The sequence below is a fragment of the Elephantulus edwardii genome, unplaced genomic scaffold (genome assembly GCF_000299155.1).
Source record: "Elephantulus edwardii isolate Elephantulus edwardi_28Jun2011 unplaced genomic scaffold, EleEdw1.0 scaffold00279, whole genome shotgun sequence".
NCBI lineage: Eukaryota > Metazoa > Chordata > Mammalia > Macroscelidea > Macroscelididae > Elephantulus > Elephantulus edwardii.
Window position 1 is genome coordinate 1,763,819 of NW_006400029.1, and position 24,438 is coordinate 1,788,256.

The following is a 24,438-nucleotide window of genomic DNA, read 5'->3' on the forward strand; positions in this document are numbered from 1 at the left end:
CAGTTACTGTAAAGGTACAACACCGGCCTCACCCTTAAACCCCAGTGATCTTGGAAGGTTGAACTCCAGCCCACTGGGAGCTGAGGTCCCACTCAACCTCCATCCCCACATGTCCAGGACCATACCAGGTAGCTCTTTCAAACAGATAAAAACAAACTAAACCATTGTTGTCAAACTGCTTCCAACTCACGGCACCCCCATGTGTTCCAGGACAGTAGAACTGCTGCATGGGGTTTCTTGATTGTAACCTTCAAGACTATAGTGGCACAATGTGTACAAGTTTGGCTGCTAACCAAAAAGGTTAGCAGTTCAAACTCCTCAGCAGCTTTGAGGAAGAAAAGGCCTGTGATGTGCCCCCTAAGTATTCTGGTTTAGGAAACACGATAGGGCAGTTCTGCTCTGTCCTACAGTGTTGCTATGAGCCAGAATCACCTGGACGGCACATCACAAAGAACTTCACAGAAGCAGACCGCTGGACCTTTCTGCCACATTATCAAGGAAGGGCTCAAACCACCAAGTTTAAGGCCAGAAGACGGGTACAAACGACTTGCACCATGTAGGGAATTTTCCTTTAGACAACGTGAAGGAAAAAAAGATTCTGAAGACAAGTGGCTGCAAGGGATGAGGGCACCTGACAGTCTGATTCCAGCAGGTGCATGGAGGGGGTGTAACCATCATCATGCCCCAAGGCAGGCACAGTGAAGCACACATACAGCACTGGCTGACTGTACGGAGGTGAGGGATGTAAGGAAGCAGTGAGCAGAGGGCACCAGTCGAGTACAGCCAAGACCGCTCTACAGCTCAAAAGACTCAAGGAACTTGCTCTTACCAGATTAAACACAGACCACAAGAGCAGCAAACTCTTCAGAAGCAGGGCACTGCTGAGGCCAATGCCACCCTGTCAACCCCTGGCTAGAAATGGGCCCCAGTGGCAGGAGCAGCAACAGAAACCATACCAGGTGGCATAAAGAAAAGGGCAATAAAAAGCCGCCCACACAGCATAATTACAGGTGATCTGAGAGGAAGGTCTCTGGACCAGCTTCAGATGCCCCATGAGTTCCTCAGTGTGGTAACTAAAATCAGGGGTGTGCATGCTTTCACCTGGAGGAGGCATCCACATTTTCCCATTATATTTTTTTTAATATTTTATTTATAATGGTTTCCTTACAAAGGTTCATATACACTGTGTTTCACACTATCCTTTCACACTGTATTTCATACAATCATTCCAATTCATTATCTTTTATAAAATTCATCAACATTGAACTATGCCCACCATTGCCCTGTCTTTCCAGACCCATTATAGTCATATATATACACACACATATATATTTCTATATATATCTATGTATATAGATCAAATACGCTATATTTAAAATGTGCACATTCATGAAAGCCAGTTGAGGCTAAACTGGCATTTGATCCATTATATTCTTAAAAGGACCCATGACTTCCCAAAAAGTTAAGGGCTATGGGTCTGGGCAGGTCTTCATGACAGCTAGCTTGGACAAGGTCCTGATAAAATAAGATAGAAGCTATAACTGGGATGGCCAGGGTGCAAGAGAAGGGTCACAACGCAGAGTGGGAGGTGGGCGGTACCAAAGACCAGCTTTGACGGTTTTCTAGTTTGCCCAAGCACTGGTTCTACTGCCATCAATGGCCTGGATGGCATCAGTCAACCACTCTTATTTGTCTGCCTCTCTGCAGGACCACATGCCTATTTTACAAAATTCTCTCTCAAGAAAACGCTATGGAAAAGAAATCCTCAAAGAGAGAGACCATAGAAATAAATACCACAAGCCAGGCTGTCTGGCACTGTGGTCAAATGCCTTACTCTGTGAGGGAATATGTGAGAGGTTAGCAAGAAAGATGACATTTTCCTCGGAAATAACCTAGAATGCTGAATTTGATACCAGAACCATGGCTAACTGTTTTCTGGGAAAGCCCATGCTTTCTGGCAATAGGTCAGGCAGGAGTTAAAAGGCTCTGAGCTCTGTGTAACCTGACCCTGGGGCAGCTGTGGGTTTTGCATGCTCACCCAAGCCTGCTTCTCCCATTAAGGGCTAAAAGGTAGGTTCATCCTTTCTAAATGAGGCTGAGAATTCTAAAAACCCTCATCAGAGCTGCATTTATAAATCATGATTCAGCAACAGATTGTATTAATTCTACCTACACTTAAAAAAAACAAAAAACAAAACCACACCAAACCAAAAAACCCCAAAACACCAAACCTCCCAAACCTTCTCAGACAGGAGGGAGTTTGGTTTACATTAATAATGAGGTTCTCTGCTTCCTTCTCTCAATTCTAGTTCTCCAAGCCTCAGGGAGAGATGACCTAATGAGGACAGGAGAGGGGGTGGGAAAGCCCCAGGCCCCTGCCGCCTGGTGAGGGAGCCACATTTCTTACCACAAGGCATGTACAAATTGCCCGCAGCTGCACTAGCAAAGCTGTACTTGGGAAGCCCTCCCCTCCTCCCCCCTCTCCCCTTCCCTCTTCCCCTGGGGTTATTATCTCCCCTCTCTCGCTCAGGCACTGCCCTGTGTCTTCTGCCTTTGTACTCAGCTTTGTCTGCAAATCAACTCCACAGGGTCAGCCTGTCCCTCAGCTAAAGGTCCTTAGGACCCCCTGGTCCACCTCCTCCAGCTCACACAGCTCCTGCCGGAGCTGAGGTGGGAGGCCAAACACAGTGATTCCCCAGAGTTTAAGATGACAAGGAGTCAGGATTCATTCAGGTCAAGGGTCCTCAGATCTCAACCTTCTGAAGATGGGAGAGGGAAGGCAAGGAAGCAGAGGCCCCCAGAGGCCCAAAGAGCAGGGTGTGTGGTTAGAGCAGGACTTCCGCAACCTCAGTGCTGGCTGGAAGCCACCTGGCTCTCCTCACTGTACAAAGAGTTCCTCTTTTAGGGGAGGCTCTAAGTCTCCAGCTTTTTTATCACTGCTACATCACAGGTCAGCACTGGTGCTGGCTCCAGGGAGGGCCCCTAGAATAAGCTGAAGTCAGCAGCTCCCGGGGCACCAATAATTAGCCCCACCCAGGTCTCCACAGTGAAGAGGGGCTGCTGCGCGAGGGCTGGCCTGCAAGGCTGCCTCCTCTCAGGCAGCTCCCTGCCTGCTGAGGTCTTCCTGGCACATGTGAGCACCTTCTCTGGGTGTTCTTAGCATCCCCTCTGCAGTGATGCTATCTGGGTAACTGGTAAAATTTCAGTGAGGCCTTGCTCTTTATGAGTTGCTCTCATATATATCATTATTCTTTGAGAGAATACAATGATGGATTCCTTTTGTTTTTATGTTCCTTTTTGCCCCAATTCTGAAAAAAAGAAAAAACAAAAAAGTCCTACTCCATTCCAATCACCAGTCCTATTCAATCGCCATCTACCATCCATAGGCCTTCTTTACTGACAGACAGCCAGAAGCAGAGTGGTTCAAATACTTGGAAGCTGACCTCATGACTGTCAGCTCAAAACCACCAACCACTCTGTGGAAGAAAGAAGAGACAGTTTGTTTCCATAAAGACGTACAGCTTTGGAGGGAAGTAAATGTTTTTTTATTGCCCTACAGGGCAGTTCTACTCTGTTCTATAGGGCTGCTATGAGCTGGAGTCAACTCAGTAGTGGGTTTAGGTTTGGGAACACAGCTGATGGCCCTAAGAAGTAAAGATGCTCCATCCTCTAAAAATTAGCCAAACCAGCATTACACCCACCTCTAGTCAGCAGCAAAGCTAGCACAGGCAATACTGGAGGAGGGTGAGGGCACTTTACTGTCTGCTCAGTGCTCCTAAATGCTAGCACTCAAAGGATTTGGCTCTGTCTCCTGTTTAGATATTAAAACTACTTCAAGAACGTGGATTCCCAGTGCTCCAGGCTAACATTACCTTTGAGATGTAGGTCAGCTGCAAAGATCCAACAGCTCCTGCCCCAACTGCCAGGTTCTGAAAAATATTTTTTTTAAAAAAAACATTATGTGAGGAAGGAGAAACAGTACTAAGAAACAGAAGAACCAAGTTCTGTTTAGGCTACTTACTGGATTTAAAATTTGAGCAAGTTACTTAACCATCCTTTGGTTCACATTGTTATTATTTGTGTGTGTGTGTGTACCACCAAATTAGATCTGACTGGCACAGGAGGAGATTGCCCCTCCTTCTCCAGCAGAGCATCTGGTGGATTTGAACTGTGTACCTCTGAGATGGCAGTACAGCTTCTTGCCACTAGGCCACCAGAGCGTGCCTTACTTTTATCACTTTTAAAATACTAACAATTTCTGCTACAGGATTTCTATTGTATGCATATGTGAACATTAATGTTACCCCTTCCTAAACTCTTATAGAGAAATACTCAAATTTTGTGGCTGAAAGTGTCCATTCTAATATTTAGCTGTGAGCAAGTCCTTAATTATGCTAAACCTCAGTTTTTTCCTTCTATAATTAGAAATAAAAATCATAACCACCTTACAGGGTTGTAAAGATGAATTAATACAAAAGCACTGGGAACAGTCCCTGATCTACAGAAGACACACAAGCATTACCTGCATCTTTGTTTTCTAACTTCAAATTATTCCATGCCACTTCAAATAACTTTCCCAAGAAATAGGACATAAATATGCACAACCACAGCACGGAATTTTTTTTTAATGTAATTGTTCAGCCTCCCTCACAGGACTGCCGTGAGTAACAGAAGTGATGTCTGGTGAGCTCTGGTGGCCTAGTGGCAAGAAGCTGCACTGCAATCCTAGAAGTACAAGGTTCGAATCTACCAGATGCTCTGCTGGAGAAGGAGGAAAAATCTCCTCCTGTACCAGTCAGATCTGATTTGACGGTACACACACACACAAAAAATAATAAAAATAAAAAAATTTTAAAAAATAAAAAAAAAGAGCTGATGTCTGTACGGGATAAAGTACTAAATGTGATATAGTAGTGGTGCAAATGGTTACATGCTGAGAGGTTAGCAGTCTGAACCTGTCCAGAGTTGCCACAAAAGACGGGCCTGGTGACCTGCTTCCTAAAAGTCACAACTCTGAAAATCCAATGGGGCCGTTCATTCTACTCTGTGCACGGGGATCAGCAGAGTAGGGTCAACTCAATAGCAATGAGTAACAATCGGAGCAACAAGAAACTCACAGGCACACGATCTCGCAGTATCCTCTCCTTTGGCATAACTTCTCCCTCCAGGTTTCAAATTCCCCCATGGCCAGAGATGGAGCAGGGCCAACATAGGGAGGATAATATAGCAAAGAAATGGCCAAGATTACAGCTTCAGAGTGTCTAACATATAACCACACTCCAATTTAAATCCACCCCAAGTATCTGTCTCGAGTTTCTGGTAACTTCAGAAATGTTTGTCTTAAGGTCCTAAAAACAACCTTTGAAAACCATATCACCTGGTAGGGGGGTGGGGGAAGGACATCTCTATAAAAAATACAGGTGAAATCTTGGATAATGGGAATTTGGTAAATGTCCTAAAAGAAAGATTCACAGTGAAAATTCTTATTGGTACCAAATATATCTCAATGATCTGTTATCCTAGGAAAGCCACATTAAGAAATAACTTATACTCTTCGTTTCACTTCCCCCTCCGAAGAGAAAAAGAAAAAAAAATAACTTATACTCTTTCCTTCATTCACATACTCTTCACACTAGGGATTATCAAGGGTAGGAAGTGTGAAACATAAAATATATGAATTTTTTTTATGCAAACCAATATAAAAATAATTTTTTAAAAAATTCTTAGGTGATAAGGAAGTCTTTCTGGCCCCGATGACCTAAATTCATTTCTATCATTTGAAGCAAACTCAGTATGTAAAATTTCAGATTCATATGAAACTGGTTAGGAAGAACACCATAATAAACGAGTTTTGAAAACCTAGAATCTTAATGACAAATATATACTCTCAAGCCCTCCCTTTGCAAGTGAGGAGATTCATCTAAAAACTACCTTTGAGTCGCCATATTAATGTTGCAAACATGGATGATTTGATTACACATTCTTTTCCCTTGACTTCACAGTTGGAACTACATAGTTAATTCTTTTTTATGTTTTGGCAATCTTGTACTGGGTAAGAGAGATGTGTCCTACAGTATTTAACTATGGAGCCAGAGCTCCCTGAGAGTAAGTAACTGGCATGGCTAGAGAGGACAAAGCCACCACTCCAGGCAAACTCAGTGTGTTAAAAGCAGGAATGCACATCAAGGTCAAAGCCAAGGGTCCGAGGGACACCTGGAGCCACAGGCTTCTGCTACAGACTTAGCATGTGCCTATCTGCCTCATTCCGCAGTTGAGGAGAGTGGCATGTAGGTGAGGGGCTCTGTCACAAGACACTCGATCAGGGATGGAGCTGGAAACAGCTTAGGTCTGCATGCTGGAGTAGTGTGATAGAATTTCAAAAGCTTGAACTATGACAGGAATCAATCTCTGTCTGCAGGCAAGTTTCTTTACTTTTAAAATGGGAATCATCAACTTGATTTCAAGGGGCTGCTGTGGGAATCACACAGAAATAGAGAGACTAGCATATGGCTTATATGCCATCCTGTCCCCCTCCCACAGCACTAATTACAAGATGCAAGTGCCACGTCTCAGTGCTGGCCTTGCACAACTCACTCTCTTCACCCCAGACCACAACTCAAAGGCCTCCAGAGCCCTAACTTGAATTATGAGTGATGCAGTGGGATTTGGGGAGCTGTTCTGACACTAGTCCGCATGTAATGACAGATAGGAATAATCAGATTTCAACTACTTCATCCCCTCCACCCCTCTGGAGTTACTCCACCCTCAGTTCCTTCCTTCAACTGCCTGTTCATGGGGGTAGAGGGGAATATCCATTCTCTAGGCTTAGTGACCCCAGGGGAGTGAATGGGGTTGTCACACCCCTCACCCACACCCCACTCACAGTCTTCTCTTTGGCTGACATATACCTCTATGAGAAGCCAGGAAAATGTAACAATCATGTGAAATAACAATCTCCACCACCCAGAAGGAATGGATGACACACAAGAAAACAGCCCCAGGATCCCTAAGGTTTGATCCAAAATGATGGCTCAGTGTCCACTCTAATTACTGGACTTTTAAGACTAATGGTGCAGCCACTGCCAGGACGGCACACTGGCAGCTCCCAGCAGACACTTCTTAATTAAGGAAGAAGGTGGCAGTGTGCCTGAGCTGAGGGCCGTGGCAGCCAGATGTCAGGGCAAGAACACCAAGAAACAGCACCTGGGAGCCCAGATGTCAGAGCTGGAGAGAGAAGCCTAATAAATCTTTTTGGCCACAACACTGTCTCCTCTAGGAAAAAAAAATGATGCTCTGGACCCATCTTCCAAAAGCCCTTCCCATCCACTTCAGTCTGCTCTGATGGCCCACCATCCCCTGCCTCTTGGATTTCAGGGGCTTGGAGTCTTTTCCAACTTCAGCGTGTGCCAGAATCCCCTGGGGAGCTTGCTTTAAAAGCCCAGGCTTAAGATCTGCCTCAAGAATACATAATCTGAATCCAGTGGAGTCAGGATTAAGTCAGCACAGATATATTTTTGCAATGCTCCAAGTGACCCTTAAACATATCCAAGTTTGTGACCCACTAGTCTGTAAGAAGGGGGAAAAAAAATCTTAGCCCTGGATTTTTTTACTACAGTCTATTTTTCTATGAGTTTGAGTCTTTTTTCTCCAATTATATCTGAAGCATATTGAGACCATGAATAGAATTTTATTGTTTTACCCAGCAGACTCCTTAGTTTTTAAATAAAAACAGTATTTGCATAGTTGTTAAGTTCTCAAACCATTCCATAAAACTTGCTAACTGCATAAAGTGAAAAGAAAAATAAATAACACAAACAAAAAACAAAAACAAAACCCAGTATAGTTTCTGTCTACCACGGTTAAACAATGTTTCTTTGGAAAGACATGCTCATGTTGGGCACTAAGAACACTCATCTCTTTCTATTGTCAGAGCCATGCACCACTGAATTAACAGTTCCCACATGGCCTGTGGTAAGCATTTGTTTTCTTGATGTTGATATGTAATCTGTACTGAAGGTTGTAGTACTTGATCTTCTGCAGCAAGCATCTTAAATCCTCCTTGCTTTCAGCCAGCAAAGTTGTGTCATCTGCATAATGCAGGCTGTTGATCAGTCTTTCTCCATCAGGCAACATCATGAGATTGAGACTGTCAATGATTTCATCTTACTTGGGTCCACAATTACCACCTCTAGTATTAGCAGTCAGGAGATCAGGAACCACATAATTTTAGGAAAATCTGCTGTCAAGGATGTCTCCAAAGCCATGAAGAATAATGTCAGACTAGGACACACTTGATTTAAGCCACAGTCTTTCCAATTACCCGCTATGCACCTGAGAGCTGGACAAATGAATAAGGGTGACAGAGGAAGAATTGATGCCTTTGAGCTGTAGAGTACTTAATATCCCATGGACTGCCTAAAGAACAAAGCCACGTCTTTGAGAAAGTGCAGTCAGAGTGCTCCTTAGAGGCAAAGATGGGCAAGGTTTTGTCTCACTTACTTGTTGTTAGGAGGAGCAGTTCTTAAAGGGGAACATCATGCTTGGGAAGGTGGAGGGACAATGAAGAGAGGAAGAACCTCAATGAGATGGACTGACATAGTGACTGCTGCAATGGACTCAGGCGGGTTGGAGATGGTGAGGACGGCACAGGACAGGGCAGCGCTGACAACTATTGTTCACACAGTCACTATAAGCAGCACTCAATTTAGCAGTATGTAACAACAATGTAACCTCAAATAGGGTAGGTTGTGACAGGAGTCAGGGTTGAAGCAGCATGAAGGGACTGAGAAATGGGATCATAGGCTTAGAGGAGGGCAATGAATGGACTGAGAAAAGGGACAGCAAGTGCCTGAGATGAAGGCAATGTGAGCCATCAAGTACGACTCACAGTGAACCTATGAAAACAGATCTGAACTCCTGTCCTACCTACCCTGTGCCGTCTTCACAATCTCTGACATACTCAAACCCATTGCTGTAGTTACTGTGTCAATCCATCTGGTTAAGGGTCTTCATCTCTTTCACTGACCCTCCACCTTTCCAAGCATGGTATCTCTCTCCAAGGAAGGGCCTCTCCTAGCAACAGGCTCAAAATATGTGAGATGAAGCTTTATCAACTTTGCTTCCAAGGATCACTCTGGCTGCGCCTTCTTCAAGGCTGGACAATGAATAAGGATGACAGAAGAACTGAAACCTTTGAGTTGTGGTGTTGGAGAAGAGTACAGAATATTCCCTCAAGTGCCAAAAGAACAAACAAATGTCTTGTGCAGTCAGAGTGCTCCTTAAAGGCTTGAATGGCGAAGCTTCATCTCACATTGTTTGGGCATGTTGTTAGGAGGGGTTGTTGCTTGGAAAAGAATAGCATGCTTGCAAAGGTAGGGGGTCAGTGAAAGAGAGGATGACATGGAACGAGAAGGATTGGTAGCAATGGGCTTCAGAGTCAGGTCTGATAAGAGTGGAACAGGTTAGGACACAGTTCCAAGTCTACTGTCCACAGGGTTGCTTATGAGTCATACTTGACTTGATGGCACCTAACAAGAGAAACTACTGAAGAAAAAGACTGATACTGCTAACACTGCACCAGAGACACTGTAGGAACTAGTGGGAGAAAGGGACCTGTTCAGACAGCAACTGCTGGAGTAACCCTGGTCATTGCACCTGCAACATTCAAAGCTCTCAATTTCAGGGCTGGAGAGTCTGAATCAACTCATAGCAGACCCTCCAGCAGGTTTTAGGAAAGCTATAAAGCTCACAGGAGATAGCCCATCTTTCTCCCAAGGAGTTACGTTAGATTGAAATCAAGAGAAACCAACTTTGCATTAGCAGTGCAGCTCCCTAGACTATATATCCAGAGCTCATTAGCACTAAACAGAGAAGAGAAAAAGTCAAGGAAGGCCATGGCAGGAGAGAGGGCAATTGCAGGCTATGCATGGCTGGCAGCAAGTCAACAGTGAGTGAAGGTGTCTGTGTCCAGGGCAGCCTGTATTATTTCTTTGACTTGGGAATTTTCTGGATCAAGATAGGGCACACAGCAAGTTCTTGTTATGTGACCGATGTATTGAGACCCTGCCTCTGCCTTGCTTCTGCTCAAGTTCTCTTCTCTTCTCTCCACTAAGGACCTCAAGGTTCTTTACCATGAATGGGAAAAATGTAACTTGTTCTTCTAGGTCAACCAGGAAAGAACTGAGATGCCTAAACAAAGATGTAGCAAATCCCATCTATTTCCCCCTCCTCAAGCCTCTCTCTAAAAGCAACACTGTGTCTTGTTGAAGCCAAAACACTCACCCATGTATCCTCTACTACATTCCACAACTTCTACCTAGAGTAACAAGGAACAAAGAATTGAACAGACCACCCAACCACAAATTCATAAATCCAGAGGATGTCAGCACTAATTGACACTGTAGAAATTGTCTGCAGCCTCATTTACCACATGAATTCTCTGAGGTTCATGCAGGGGGAATGACTTCCCCCAGGAGGCCAAACAAAGAGGGAGCTCTTCACTCCTGACTCTCAACCCAAAGCTTTAGTAAAGCTCCGCCTGAGAAGAGAGGGACAAAAGCTGACATGTGTTGAAAGCCTATCAAGTGCCAAACATGCTGCTAGGTGACTGCATACATCGTCACTTCTTCCTAACAAGCTCATTTTACAGATGAAGAAACTAAGGATTCAGCAGGTCACTCACTCAGTTTAAGTAGTTAGGCCAGGACTCAACCCCAAGCCTTCCAAGTCCCAAATGTCATGCAACTTCTTTTACAGCATGTCACCTCCCTTGAGACAATCCTTCAAAGGTCCAAGGACCTGCTCATTATCTAAGAGTTGATTATCAATGAAAGGTAAATACAGGAGCAGGACCAGCAGGCTTACACCACAAGAGGCTCCATTTGGTTGCCCAAGCTGGGCAGGGCTGGAACTAGTCAAACTAGCTCTTGGATGCCAAACCCCAAGTGACCAGGAATTAAGAAAGGGGATAGGGAAAAGGAGAGATGTTGCCTCCTTACCTTCTCATGTACACCCCTGGGGTACCTAGGATACAGCAAAGAATACAACAGGCAGTTTTTAAAAGCCAGCCAGCTACCACCGGAGGAGGAGAAAGGAGAATGTAGAAATCCCATAACTAGGACATGCGCCAACATGGCTACTCATGAGCTGAAACCACAACTACAACTGCAAAAACCACAGCCAAGCAGATTCTCAGGACAGGCCTTGTTTACAGGGAGCAGTATAATAGGGATGGAGGGGAGGTGCGTGATTCCACTCTCAGGCTACCAAGAGAGGATAGTCCAGAGGGAAATAGTAACCAAGGCATTCCCAGGAGACATGTGCAGGAGCTTCATGTACTGCGTCAGTGCTAAATACCTCTCCTTCCTCCACTTTATAGTCTACTTCTTCAGAACTAACTTCTGCTTCATAATAGCCACGACATGCCATGGCTACAACCCCCTTTCTTCAGTTCAAAGCATGTATGTCACCTTCCCCTTCATGAAAAGTCCATAAACTGCTGAGTTGTCTTAATTCTATTAAGTGCCTATCTGTCTCTCGTGGGACTATGCCAGCACCTGCTCTAGCCAGAATAACCTTCATGGTGTGCTCAACACCCCTAGGTCCCTTTATTTTCTCCCCCACCCCCTTTTTTTTACTTGTAATTGCAACAAAAGTTCACAAAAAAGCTGGATTTTCCTACATTCAAGAGTTGCACATTATCCTCGCTATCCCCTCCAATTCACTTAAAAAAATCATTAATTGATGCATAATTTCCTCCCCTTCCCCCAGTCTACTTTGCTATGCACCTCTTATTCTGGGCTGTTGTCATAGATAATGCCTAATCCTATATTCCTTTGAAACAGTTCTTTCCTTCATCTATTCCAATGTAATGTTCATTATTTATCCCCTCTTTTCTTTCCCCCTCCCCCAGGTTAGTCCTGTTTTATAACAGTGAGTGGTATTATACAGTGTTTTGTCCTTTTGTGTCTGACATATTTCACTCAGCATAATGGCTTCCAGGGTTACCCATACTGTGTAATATTTTATGAGTTACTTGATTTTCAGTGCTGCATAGTATTCCATTGTGAGAGTATACCACAGGGTGTTGTTTTTTTTTATGGTCCTTTTCTTTTCCTTCTTCTAATCCAGATGCTAATTATCAAAAGACAGAGCCAAAAGTTCTAAATAATTCCCTGACTATTTTGGGGTCTCAAGATGCCAATAACCTAGTAACTACTGGGCAACTGAATGTTCTAAATTTAATAAGACACTCCTCTTTCAATTCCACGTCCTCCACATCTGTCTCAAAACTTGAGATGTCATTTCCTCTCTTCTATCCCTAATAGGTCCCCTTCTCAACTTCTCTCTTTTCAGTGGCAGTAGCTCCCATTCTTTCCCCAAGGCAGCTTCTAAGTCTTTGACTATTCTATTTCACTACTTCAGTCAGGACAGGCATCATGCCTAGAAAAGTGGAAGGTCAGAGAAAAAGATGACCTTGGAGGAAATGAGCTGACTGATATGGCGCCTTTGATGATGTGGTTAACTAGAGCAGAGATTGTGAGGCAGGCTTCATTCTGCTGTGCAGAGGGTCAGAGTAAGTCGGAGCAGACCTGAAGGCACCAGACAACCACCTCAAGCAGTCACCAGGTGTCATTTTCTTCCTTCATAGAAACCAGTTGTCATCCAGTCAATTCTGATAACTTCCTCTTACGTAGGACTGTTCTTCCTTTCCCCCCTTCCTCTTCATTTTTTTTTCTTCAGTGTTCTCAATGGCTATGACATTTCAGAAGCAGAGTGTCTTTCCCAAGCTCCACTGGGTAGGTACATTTAAACCATCAATCTTTTGGTTAGTCGCTGAGCACTTAGCCATGAGTGCCATTAAAGGACTCTTTTTTCCCTCCTTTTTAAAAAATTTTATTTTAATATTTTTTTAATAATTTTAATGAACATTTACAGAGATTTTAGATTTCCATTCATTCATTGCTGCACTTCTCTCCCCGCCCAGCCCTCCCCCCCCCAGCTCGCTCCTCTCTTTCAAAAGTAAAAGAAACACTCCCTCCCTGGTACACAATCCCCCCCCCGCACCCCTCCCACCTCCTCAAGTACATTCCACTATGAAACCTTAATTGTGGACTCTTGTGATAACCATAATACCCTATCATACATCGCTTTTAAATTATTCTCTTCCTCATCTGTTTCAGTGCAGTATACACAATTTATCCAGTTTTACTCAGTCTTACCCCAACCCCGATATCAGGCCCATTTTACAGCAGTGGCACCACACAATATTTGTCCTTTTGCGACTGAGATCTTTCACTGAGGATAATGTCCTCCAGGCTCAACCATTTTGAATACTGTTGCATGAGTTCCTTGTTTTTCAATGCAGCATAGTATTCCATTGTGTGAATATACCACAGCTTCTCTATCCATTCGTTTGTTGATGGGCACCTGGGTTGTTTCCAACTCCTTGCTATTGTGAACAAAGCTATGATAAACATGGGTGTGCATATATCTGCTTGGATGTTGGTTATAGTCTCTTCGGGGTATATTCCCAGTAGTGGAATTGCTGGGTCAAATGGTATCTCTATTTGCAACTTTTTGAGGAAGCACCATACTGCCTTCCACAGTTGTTGCACCATTTTACATTCCCACCAACAGTGAATAAGGGCTCCAGTCTCTCCACAACCTCGTCAGCATTTGTTGCATGCTATTCTGTTAAATTTTGCTCTTCTGACTGGGGTGAGATGATATCTCATCATTGTTTTGATTTGCATCTTTCTTAGAGCTAGGGCTTTTGAACATTTTTTTTTGTTCATTATTAAAAAGTCTTTACTGATGTACATATTTTAATAAAACAAAAAAAGGTACAAAAGTTATTTAAAACATAGGCTTTAAAAAAAAAACAAACAACAACCCACAATGTCTATAAAAATACAAATGCTTAAGGCAGTTTGGAAATGCATTCATTTCTATGATGACCATAAATTCTCTGGAGAGTAAGAATGTTAAGTCACATCTATAAAATACACTATACACTGCCCTGGAGCCAACATACACTTGATGATGGACTGTAGTGTGGTTCCTGCTGGCAGAAGGACTCTGTACTTTAATGGAGGGTGTGTATCATGATTTAAAATTTTTAAAATTATTTCTGAAGCATACAATTTATAAAAATTCTATATACAAAGTACAAGTGGTAATAAATGCCAGCTTTAAATACACTTTATATACGATTTACCAAGGTCTAGCACCCCAGTAGCAGCAGAGGCAATACACTTTCTCAGTCCGTAAATTTGTACACATGACTTCTTGATGTGAACATTTCTTCATGTACTTGTTGGCCATCTGAATGTCTTCTTTGGTGAAGTGCATTCAAGGACTCTTCACAAGGTTTTCAAAGGCTGATTTTTCAGAAGTAAATTATCTTTCAATGTTCAGATTAAGTCGTGGTGCTAGAGATATTGTAGCTGATGTTAGATGGATCTTGGCTGAAAGCAGGGAATATCAGAGGAATGTCTATCTGTGCTTCACTGACTATGCAAAGGCATTTGACTGTGTAGATCATAACAAACTGTGGCTGACTCTGAGAAGAATGGGAATCCCAGAACACTTGATCGTTCTAATGCAAAACTTATACTTGAACCAGGAGGCAGTCGTCAGAACAGAGCAAGGGAACACTGTATGGTTCAAAACTGGGAAGGGTGTACACCAGGGATGCATCCTATCTCCATACCTTTTCAACCTATATGCAGAACAGATTATCCGGGAGGCTGGGCTCTATGAGGAGAAATGTGGGGTCAGGATTGGTGGACGATTTATCAACAATCTGCATTATGTGGATGACACAACCCTGCTTGCTGAAACTGAGGAGGACCTGAAGCACCTGCTGCAGAGTGTCAAGGACTGCAGCCTACAATATGGATTGAGGCTCAATGTCAAGAAGACAAAGATTCTTACCACTGGACCAATCGGCAGCATCAGGATGGATGGTGAAGAGATTGAGATTGTACACAGCTTTAGTTTGCTTGGCTCCATAATCAACAGCCTTGGCACCAGCAGCCAGGAAATTAAAAGGCGCATTGCCATGGGAAAGTCTGCTGTTAGGGACCTCTCCAAAGTGCTGAAGAGCAGTGGTGTCTCTCTGGAGACTAAGGTGCGTCTGATACAGGCCATGGTCTTCGCAATCACCTGTTATGCATCAGAGAGTTGGACAATGACCAAGGAGGATAGAAGGAGAACTGATGCCTTTGAGCTGTGGTGCTGGAGAAGAGTACTGAGAATACCATGGACTGCTAGGAAAACAAATAGATTTGTCCTGAAGAGGGTTAAACCGGGTGACTCCTTGGAGGCAAGGATTCTGAGGCTCCGTCTAACTTACTTTAGACATGTAGTGAGGAGAGACCGTTCCTTGGAGAGGGACATCATGCTTGGGAGGGTGGAGGGACGGCGCAGGAGAGGAAGGCCCTCTATGAGGTGGATTGATTCAGTGACTGGGATAATTGGGATGGGAGTGTCAGAGACAGTGCGATAGGCACAGGACAGAGCGGAGTTTAGGGCTGTTGTACATAGGGTCGCTATGAGTCTCAGGCGACTCGACGGCACATAACAACAACAACGAATTATCTTTCTTCTGAGGCATATCGGTGTGGACTTGAACTGCCAAACTTTCAGTTAGCAGCCAAGCACATTAAGCATCTGTACCCACCGAAGGACTCTTCTCCTTTTCATTGTTGTCATTGTTAGGGTCCATCAAGTAAACTGTCAATTCATAACAGCAGACCTGCCCCACAGCATTTCCAAAACTGTAATCTCTGCAGAAGCAGATGAGCACCATCCTTTCCCCACAGAATTACGGGGCGAGTTTGACATTTTGGTTGGAAGTCACTTAGCCACTGGTCCACTGAAGTTCCTTTCATAACAGCCTTAAATCCATTCCTCTTCATTCTCACTCACCATCACCCTAGATATCTCAGGAAGCTTCAAAACCCAATTCCCAGTTGTCATCTCCTACAGCACGTTCTTCTCCCACCTCTCCCATCCCCCACAAGTGCGTCCTGAGGCCTGTCAGCACAAACTTTCTTAACAAAGAACACCTCTGTAGCAGTTCACAGTTAGTTTATCAAAGCATTTTCAAATTCCTCATTTAATTTTCACAGTAATTGTCAAGAGACTGAGTTACTCTTTGTTCCTATTTTACAGATGAGGACCGGGAGGCTCAGCAAAGAGATGCTTCCTTAATTTAAGCTCTCATCAAGTTGTCCTGTGCTCGGGTGATGGAACCCATTAAAATGAAGACTGAAGTGGCCCCTCTCCCAACCATACAACAATCTGATTTGCCTCATAGACATTATGTTACTACTAATAAAATGGCATTCTTTTGGATAGAAATAGATACATGCTTGCATATAAACATATAAACTGGACTTTAATATCAATTTGTACTATTATCAAGCCACTATGGTCCCCAAGTGCTCCTTAAATAATATTTAATAAATAGCTCAAGATAGAGTAGGGTTCAGAGCTATTATTCATAGGGTTACTATGAGTCATAGTTGACTCAACAGCACATAGCATACAATGCTAATGTAAATGTAAAACATTTACTGCTAAAAATATACACAATGTAGGTACTGTTGTTGGGTGCCTTCAGGCTGGAATCAACCCATTGCTGACCCTTCAGTGGGTTTTCAGAAGCAGTTCCTCTCATAGGAGGAGACTGTCCATCTTTCTGTCGAAGAGCAGATAGTGGATTAGAACCATGTGCCTTTGGGTTGGCAGCGCAACTGTTTACCACTAAGTCACTCTGCTATAGAGTTGCTTTAAAAGCAAATTCACAGAAAAATACCTAAACCAAAATGGCACTCACAGTAACTTAACTCTCAAAAAATTCACATACAAGAGTCATAAAACTTTAATAATTTTATACATAATAGCATTTGGATTTGGTAAAAGGACTAATCAGTCACTTGACATTTTCTTCCGGAATTTTTTCCAAAAGGATTCTGTATTCTTACTTGAATGCAATACTAACAAGAGCAAGTTAGCAATCTACTAAACGCCCTTAAAGTCACATGTCTACAGGTTGTTGTTATTAGGTAGCGTCAAGTATGACTGTTAGTGACCCTATGAACAACAGATGTGACCCCTGTCCTACCCTGTGCCATCCTCACAATCTCTGACACATTTGAGCCCACTGCTGAAGTCACTTTGTCAATCCACCTGGTTGAGGGCCTTCCTCTGTTCCGCTGTCCCTCCACCACTTAGGAAGTAAGCATGATGACCCTCTCCAAGGAATAATCCTCTCTTACCAACTTGCCCAAAATATGTGTAATAAAATCTAACCATCCTCACATTAGTTAATTAATCAATTATACAGAGTTCATGAATTAAAAACTCTTTTGCCAGGAGGTGATGGGAAGCTAGATGAAGGAAATAGAACAAATAGGATAGAAATAATAAAACTGCTAACATACTGTGAAAATCTTAACCAATGCCATGGAATAACATGTATAAAAACTATTAAATGAGAACTTTATTTGCTGTGTAAACTTTCACTTAAAACATAGTATTACTTTAAAAAGAAAGAAAATCCTAAGGAGTACAGTGTTCTGACCACACATGGAGTCATCAAGAGTCAAAGTCAATTCAGCAGCAACTGGGGTCCAGCACCAACACAAAACAACTTACAACAGCCTACAGCTAAGAAAGGTCCTGTCTGCCATGAGCTCTCACCAGGCACTTACCAGCCCTGCCACCCTCACCACTCAGGGATGCTGATGGCCTTGTCTGACTTGTAATCCCTCACAGTCAATCAATAGGTTAATGGAGACACTACATGAGTTAATCAATATATTGCTTTGTTGTCCTCAGTGACCTCTATTGTCTTAAGCCCTTCAAATACCTTCCCATTCTATTTCCAATGAGCACTGGACTTTTAGTCCCTTCTTTTTTTTTTCCTCTTTTCTTTTCTTTTAGTCCCTTCTGATGGCTCCCTCTGGAAATGCCATGAGAACGTCCCCCTACCTCCCGCCTCCTTCATGCAAATTCTGCCAAACAGCAACCAGAAAAAAAAAAAGAAAAAAACAACCAGCTTGTTTTACAAATTATCAAGAAGGGAGTGAAAAAAAGAAAAGAAAGAAACTCTTTGCCAGGGAGCTCTGGTGTCCAAGTAGCAGGAAGCTGCACTGCAATCCCAGAGCTGTACGGTTCAAATCTACCAGATGCTCTGCTGGAGAAGGAGGGACAGAATGAGGGTCAATTTCCTCCTATACTAGTCAGATCCAAAGTGACTGTACACACACCAAAAAAAATTTTAAAAAGAGAGAAACTCTTTGCTTAAACAACTGCTGAATATCATGTTTGTATATGCTGAGAATATTCTCAAGAACTGGTCACAGTGGTTGTCACTGGGGATGGCAAATGGGTAAGAATTAGAGGACATATACTTGCCACTGCGTGTCCATATATTTTTAATTTTGTACTGTGTGGGTATGGCCTATTTCTTAAAGAAAATCATCCTACTGGCTTTTAGCCTTTTAACATGTTGAAGCATATAATATAAAACCTAGAAAATTTCATTCAAATTTTGCTCAGAAGTTTCAACAAAGAACAATTTAAAACAACATCCGTTTTCACCTAGTCTTTAACATGACAGTACTCATTATGTAGCATTATCATTTCCTGCCAGGCTTCTGTCTTCTTTATTCTAAAATACAATCAAATATCCATCCTGTTGTCAGTACTGCTAACAATCTTTGTCCGCATCAAGGAAAAGAATGCTTTCAGCTATGGGGTTCTTGAGTTATCAGAATACATGTGTCTTGGCTTGAATTACATATCCCCCAAAAAACATACTATTGTTGTGTACCATCAAATTGGAATCGGTCCACAGCCGACCCTCTGGTGGGTTTTCACAGGCAGTTATTTGCACAGGAGAAGACTGCCCATCTTTCTCCCTTGGAGCACCAGCTGGATTCAAACCGCGTACCTCTGGGTTGTGGTGCAACTCCTTATCACTAAACCACTAGTGTTCCCTGAAATACATTATGCAATAACATAATGGGGAAGTGATGAACTTCCACAGTTCCAGTTATGTGGTTGCCATGAACTGATAAACCAAGTAGATATAAAGGATTGAAGGGCTGAATGTAACTTTCCTTAATTCCAGTGTATCAGTAATCAGATGTAAGAGGAGTTTCCCTAGCAGAGGGAGAATAACTGCTCTCCCAGTGGGCCTGCAAAGCCAAGGAGCCACCACCCTGGGCACAGAGTATGGCCAACGCCCCGAGTCTAGAAGGCACAGCCACTACGGAGGTGGTCTGAGAGAAAAGAGAATTCTTTTTTTTTTTAATTAATCTTTGACTCTCTTTATTATGGTACTCACTTTACTGTCGTGGTCTAGAATTGAACCTACAACATCTTGGAGGTGTGAGTAATACTGCATAATTTCTTTTGTGCCACTGAGTTCTAGGATGGTGGTTAAACAGTAGTATATAATTGGAATAGACATGAAAAAAAGAATGCACTTACTTTTTTCATAGATCATCATTTCCAGTAAGAAAAAAATACTAGTTTCGACTATTGTCAGCTTCACATATATTAAACTCTGTAAGTTATGCTGTTGTTGTTGTGAAGAGAATTCTTTTTAAGACTTGGGGCTAATGTCAATTTTTCTGCTGGGTATTTGGCTTGTTGGGTACCTGCTGTCCTGTCCTTCCCTCCAATTTTTTTTTTATTTGTAATAGAAATACCTAACGTGTGCCTATATCACCACTATATTTTCGAAGCAGGTAACTCGCATTATAGAGAGAACTCGTCCCCCATGATAGAATTGGAACTTTTGGAATGATATGACAGGGTGAAAGTATTTCACATGGGATATGCATATGAATTCTGGAGGAGGAACAAAGGGTGGAAAAGTCATGAATTGAATGGTGTATTCCTGCCTCCAAACCACCTGTATAATGACATAATGTGCAAGCTTTGTAATAATCTCCTAGGATCTGAGAAACCAAACAATTATAGAAGGAATAAGGATGGAATGTACCCTGAGCACCATTCCAGGCCTAAATCAATATAAAGAGAACTTCCCTAGATGTGTTGTGTAATATTTTTATCTCACCTGAGAAAAAAGGGCAGGAAAACCTCAGTACCACCAAGAAAGAATGTACAGGAGTAAGGTACATCCTTTCGGAGTTGGCTTTTTGTACAAGGAAGCCCTTGTTACTAGGGAAGGCCAAGACACAGGAAGATCCCAAAGAGCACTGGGCCTTCGTGTGCTGAAAACAAGTAAGACTTTCCTCCACAACTGAGAGAGAGTGAGCAAGGCCTTCCCACTGAGTTGAAACCAGGAATCTGGACTTCTATCCTCCTACCCTGTAATAGAATAAAGTTCTGTTTGTTAAAGCCATCTACATGTGGTATCTCTTTCATAATTATAGTAGTGTCAAATAACTAAGACACCATACATTCAATTCTTTTATATATGATAATGATCAGGAATTCACATTATAACCTTTGGAGGAGAAGAGTATCTAAGTATTAAAAAATAAAATAAAAACTCCACAAACCAGAGAGAGAAACTTGACAAGAACAATTTATCTGGAGCAATACTAGTTGGATGCTTCTGTTTAATTTTATTCAGCTCCATGTAATTTAGTCTTGTAATTGCTTAAACAAGTAAACATTAGAAAGACAGAACATTAAGTGATACTGTACAACAGAAACGTAGTATGTTACTCTAGGACTCTAATAAAAGAGTTCCCATAATTAAGGAATTTCATTTCTTCTATCACAATGGGGACTAATATTAAATTTAAATGCAAGTATGAGTACGAATGGCATACTCTGTAGCAACATTTCAAGAAAAATCCGATCAAAGTATTTGTTTCTATTCAAGAATTGTTTCCTTAATATTGATATTAAATTGATTTCTAAAGGCATTAGTCAAATAAGTGGTCATAATCTGTAATATGGAGGCTTCCTATTTATAGGGGCCCTTTTTAGCTAATGTGTTTCATGGCACATATTTCTCTAGCATCACGACTGCCTGTCTTCAAAAGCTCTGATTCTCTACTACATCAATTATATAATTAGTCTTGATTTATCAGTTATAAGTAGTCATCATTATTCTACAAGAATTCAAAATTGACCTTCAAGACTGTACCTGATCCACTCAGCATTCTGATCCCTAATGGTCCCTCGCTGCGTACCCTGGAAGCACATATTTATTGCCCTCCCTGACCCCCTCAGACACTCTTTTGCCACAATGGTGTGCTTTCAATGGCTGGTATCTGCAGTCATTCTTCAGAGGGTTGGCTTTATGGCAACTGAAGCTGATTCACTCTCACTTGAAGACTGGACTCAGTGACCACTCAGTGAAACAGCATGAATGCCAGTTTCTTTTAAACAATCCTGAGCACAACTTACTCCAGAATTCCCCTGTGGAACCTACTTTGTGCAGGAACCTACCTTTTGCACAGCCTCATGCCTAGTTATTGGAAAGATTTAAGGAGACAATACATGTCAAGTATTCTGCACAGTTGCTAGAATATGGTAGTGATGCAATAAGTATAAGCTGCAATCAGTAATAATAGAGTAGCAACAACAATAATGAAAACAGGTTCAATAAGCATCAATTATTGGTGGCCTATGTAGGCAAAGCCTAGAAACCTAGAACCTTGCTTGCCAAAACTGAAGAGGACCTGAGGCATTTGCTGCAGAAGGTCAAGGACTATAGACTTCAATATGGATTAAATTTGAAAATCAAGCAAAGATTTTTCACCCCTGGGCCGACTGACAGCATCATGACAGATGGGGAAGAAATTGAGATTTTTAACAGCTTCAGCTTGCTTGGCTCCCCAATCAATACTCTTGGTACCAGAAGCCAGGAAATTAAAAGATGAATTACATTGGGAATATCTGCTATCAGGGACATCTCCATAGTACTGAAGAGCAATGATGTCTGTCTAGAGACTAAGATGCAACTGATCCAAGCGATGGTCTTTGCAATTTACTCATTGTGCATCAGAAGAGCTGGACAATGACTAAAGATAACAGAAGACAAATTAATGTCTTTGAGTTGTGGTGCTGGAGTATTGACTATACCATGAACTGCAAAGAAACAAACAGGTCTGTTCTAGAGAGGATGAAACCTGGCTGCTCCTTGGAAACAAGAATTTTGAAGCACTGTCTCACATAATTTGGGCATATTGCAAGGAGGGACCAGTCCTTAGAGAGTGACATCATGCTTGGAAGTGGGGAGGGACAGTGCAAAACAGGAAGACCCTGGATGAGATGGATTGACTTTGTAGGTGTGTCAGAAACGATGAAACAGACTCAGGTTAGAGAAGGTTCAGAGCTGTTGTACACAGATCACTATGAATCCCAAATCACTCAATGGCACATAACAACAACTGCCTATCAATATCTCTTAAGTAATATGTCAGGTTCCTCTTTTTCCCTTTGAAAAGAAGATAATCAGTGACTGAGCACAACTCCCAACCAGGCCCCAGGATTTGCTCTTAAGGATCACATCCCACTCATCATTTTCTGACCCCTAGCACTCTGCAGGGTTTCTATTCAAGGTGACTCCTTGTCCCTGGTCCAGGACAGGGTAGATTCTTCATGTCCAAGGTTTCCCCTTGTGACAGTCTCCTTAACTTTTACCTCTAAGACTTCATTTAAAGGCTTTCCTTCCTCCCTGCAGCACTAAGTGGACTCTCTGACAACCTATGATAGTAGCAGAGGCACTAGAGTCAGCCTAGGCTTAAATCCTGCTCACTTTCTTATGTAATTATGGCCAAGTTTCTTCCTATCTCTGCCTTACTTTCTTCACCTTTTAAATTAGGACAGTAACACCTACTAATCAAAACTGTTGTCAGAATGAAATGAAAACCCAATGAAGTCTTTAGAATAATACTTGGAAGATAATAAATGCTAACTGACACCATTTTAATGTCATAACTAAAATCAGCCGCTCCAAAGGAGAAGGATGGGTAATTGACTCACGTGTGACTATCTGCCTCTGAAAATCCTCTGAGGGTCAGCTACAGGTCAGTTCCAACTCAATGGTGGTGGTTGTTGTCATGTGCTGTCGAGTCGCTTGCGACTCATAGCGACCCTATGTACAACAGCCCTAAACTCTGCTCTGTCCTGTGCCAATCGCACTGCCTCTGACACACTCATCCCGATTACCCCAATCACTGAATCAATCTACCTCATAGAGGGCCTTCCCCTCCTGCGTCATCCCTCCACCCTCCCAAGCATGATGTCCCTCTCCAAGCACCGGTCTCTCCTCACAACATGTCCAAAGTATGTCAGACGAAGCCCCAGAATCCTTGCCTCCAAGGAGCAGTCTGGTTTTAACCCTCTCTAGGATGAATCTGTTTGTTTTCTTGGCAGTCCATGGTACATTTAATACTCTTCTCCAGCACCACAGCTCAAAGGCGTCAATTCTCCTTCTGTCCTCCCTTGTCATTGTCCAGCTCTCTGATGCATAACAAGTGATTGTGAAGACTCAATGTTATACAACAATAATACCATTTTATATCTTATCAAAATATCCATCCTCAAGTTTGGAGAAGTGGCCCGGTCACTGTGATTAATAAGAGAAAAATCTTATAGCTGAAGAAGTAAAATGCTCTGAACTATTACTATGTTGCATCAAGAATCTCCCTTTGAGAACCTGAATAAGCAAAGCACTCCTAGAAAAGAGAAAGAAGGTAAAAGGCATCTCACTCCCTGATCTCGAATCCTACTACACAGCCATGGTGGTCAAGACAGCATAGTACTGGTAGTCACCAACACACAGATCAATAGAATAGAATTGAGAACCCAGATATCAGCCCATCTACCTATGGTCAACTGAAAGCCTCTTTAACAAATGACGCTGGCAAAATTGGAAAACTGTATGTAGAAAACTCAAGCAAGAGCCATACCTCACACTATATACACAAAAACCAACTCTAAGTAGATCAAGGACCTAGGAGTAAAACCAAGGACAATAAACCTCATCAGAGAAAAGGTTGGAAGAACTCTAGAAGCCCTAATCCACAATACGAACAGTCTCCCAAGCATCGCTAAAAACCTACAACCAGGAGAGACTATGCATACCTATCAAAAAACTTTTCCAACAGGGTAGTAAGGGAAGCCACAGACTGAAAAAAATATGTGGTAATGACATGTCTGATAAGGGACTTATAGGAATGGCACCAACTTCCTAAACAACATGCCTCTGGAAACTCTATGAACTTTGATAAATGACAATAGTTACAGAAAGGCTTTAGGCCTTTTGTTCATTGGGTCACTATGAGTCATACTCAACTCGACAGCAATCAACAACAACAATAATCTAGAATTTATAGAATACTCCAGCACCTCAACAAGATAAAGGTTAACAACCCAATTGTAAAATAGACACAGGACATGAACAGACACTTCACCAAAGATATTCAGATG

General features: G+C 42.4%; 1 protein-coding gene across 1 annotated transcript in view; it reads right to left on the minus strand.

The window, feature by feature from the left end:
- LOC102867398 (pleckstrin homology domain-containing family A member 2-like) overlaps window positions 1-24,438 on the minus strand; it is a 71,556-nt gene that overhangs the window by 40,812 nt on the left and 6,306 nt on the right. The window contains exon 2 of the mRNA XM_006900274.1: window positions 3,873-3,929. Coding sequence (XP_006900336.1) covers window positions 3,873-3,929 — 57 coding nt within the window. The remainder of the gene's footprint in view (window positions 1-3,872; window positions 3,930-24,438) is intronic.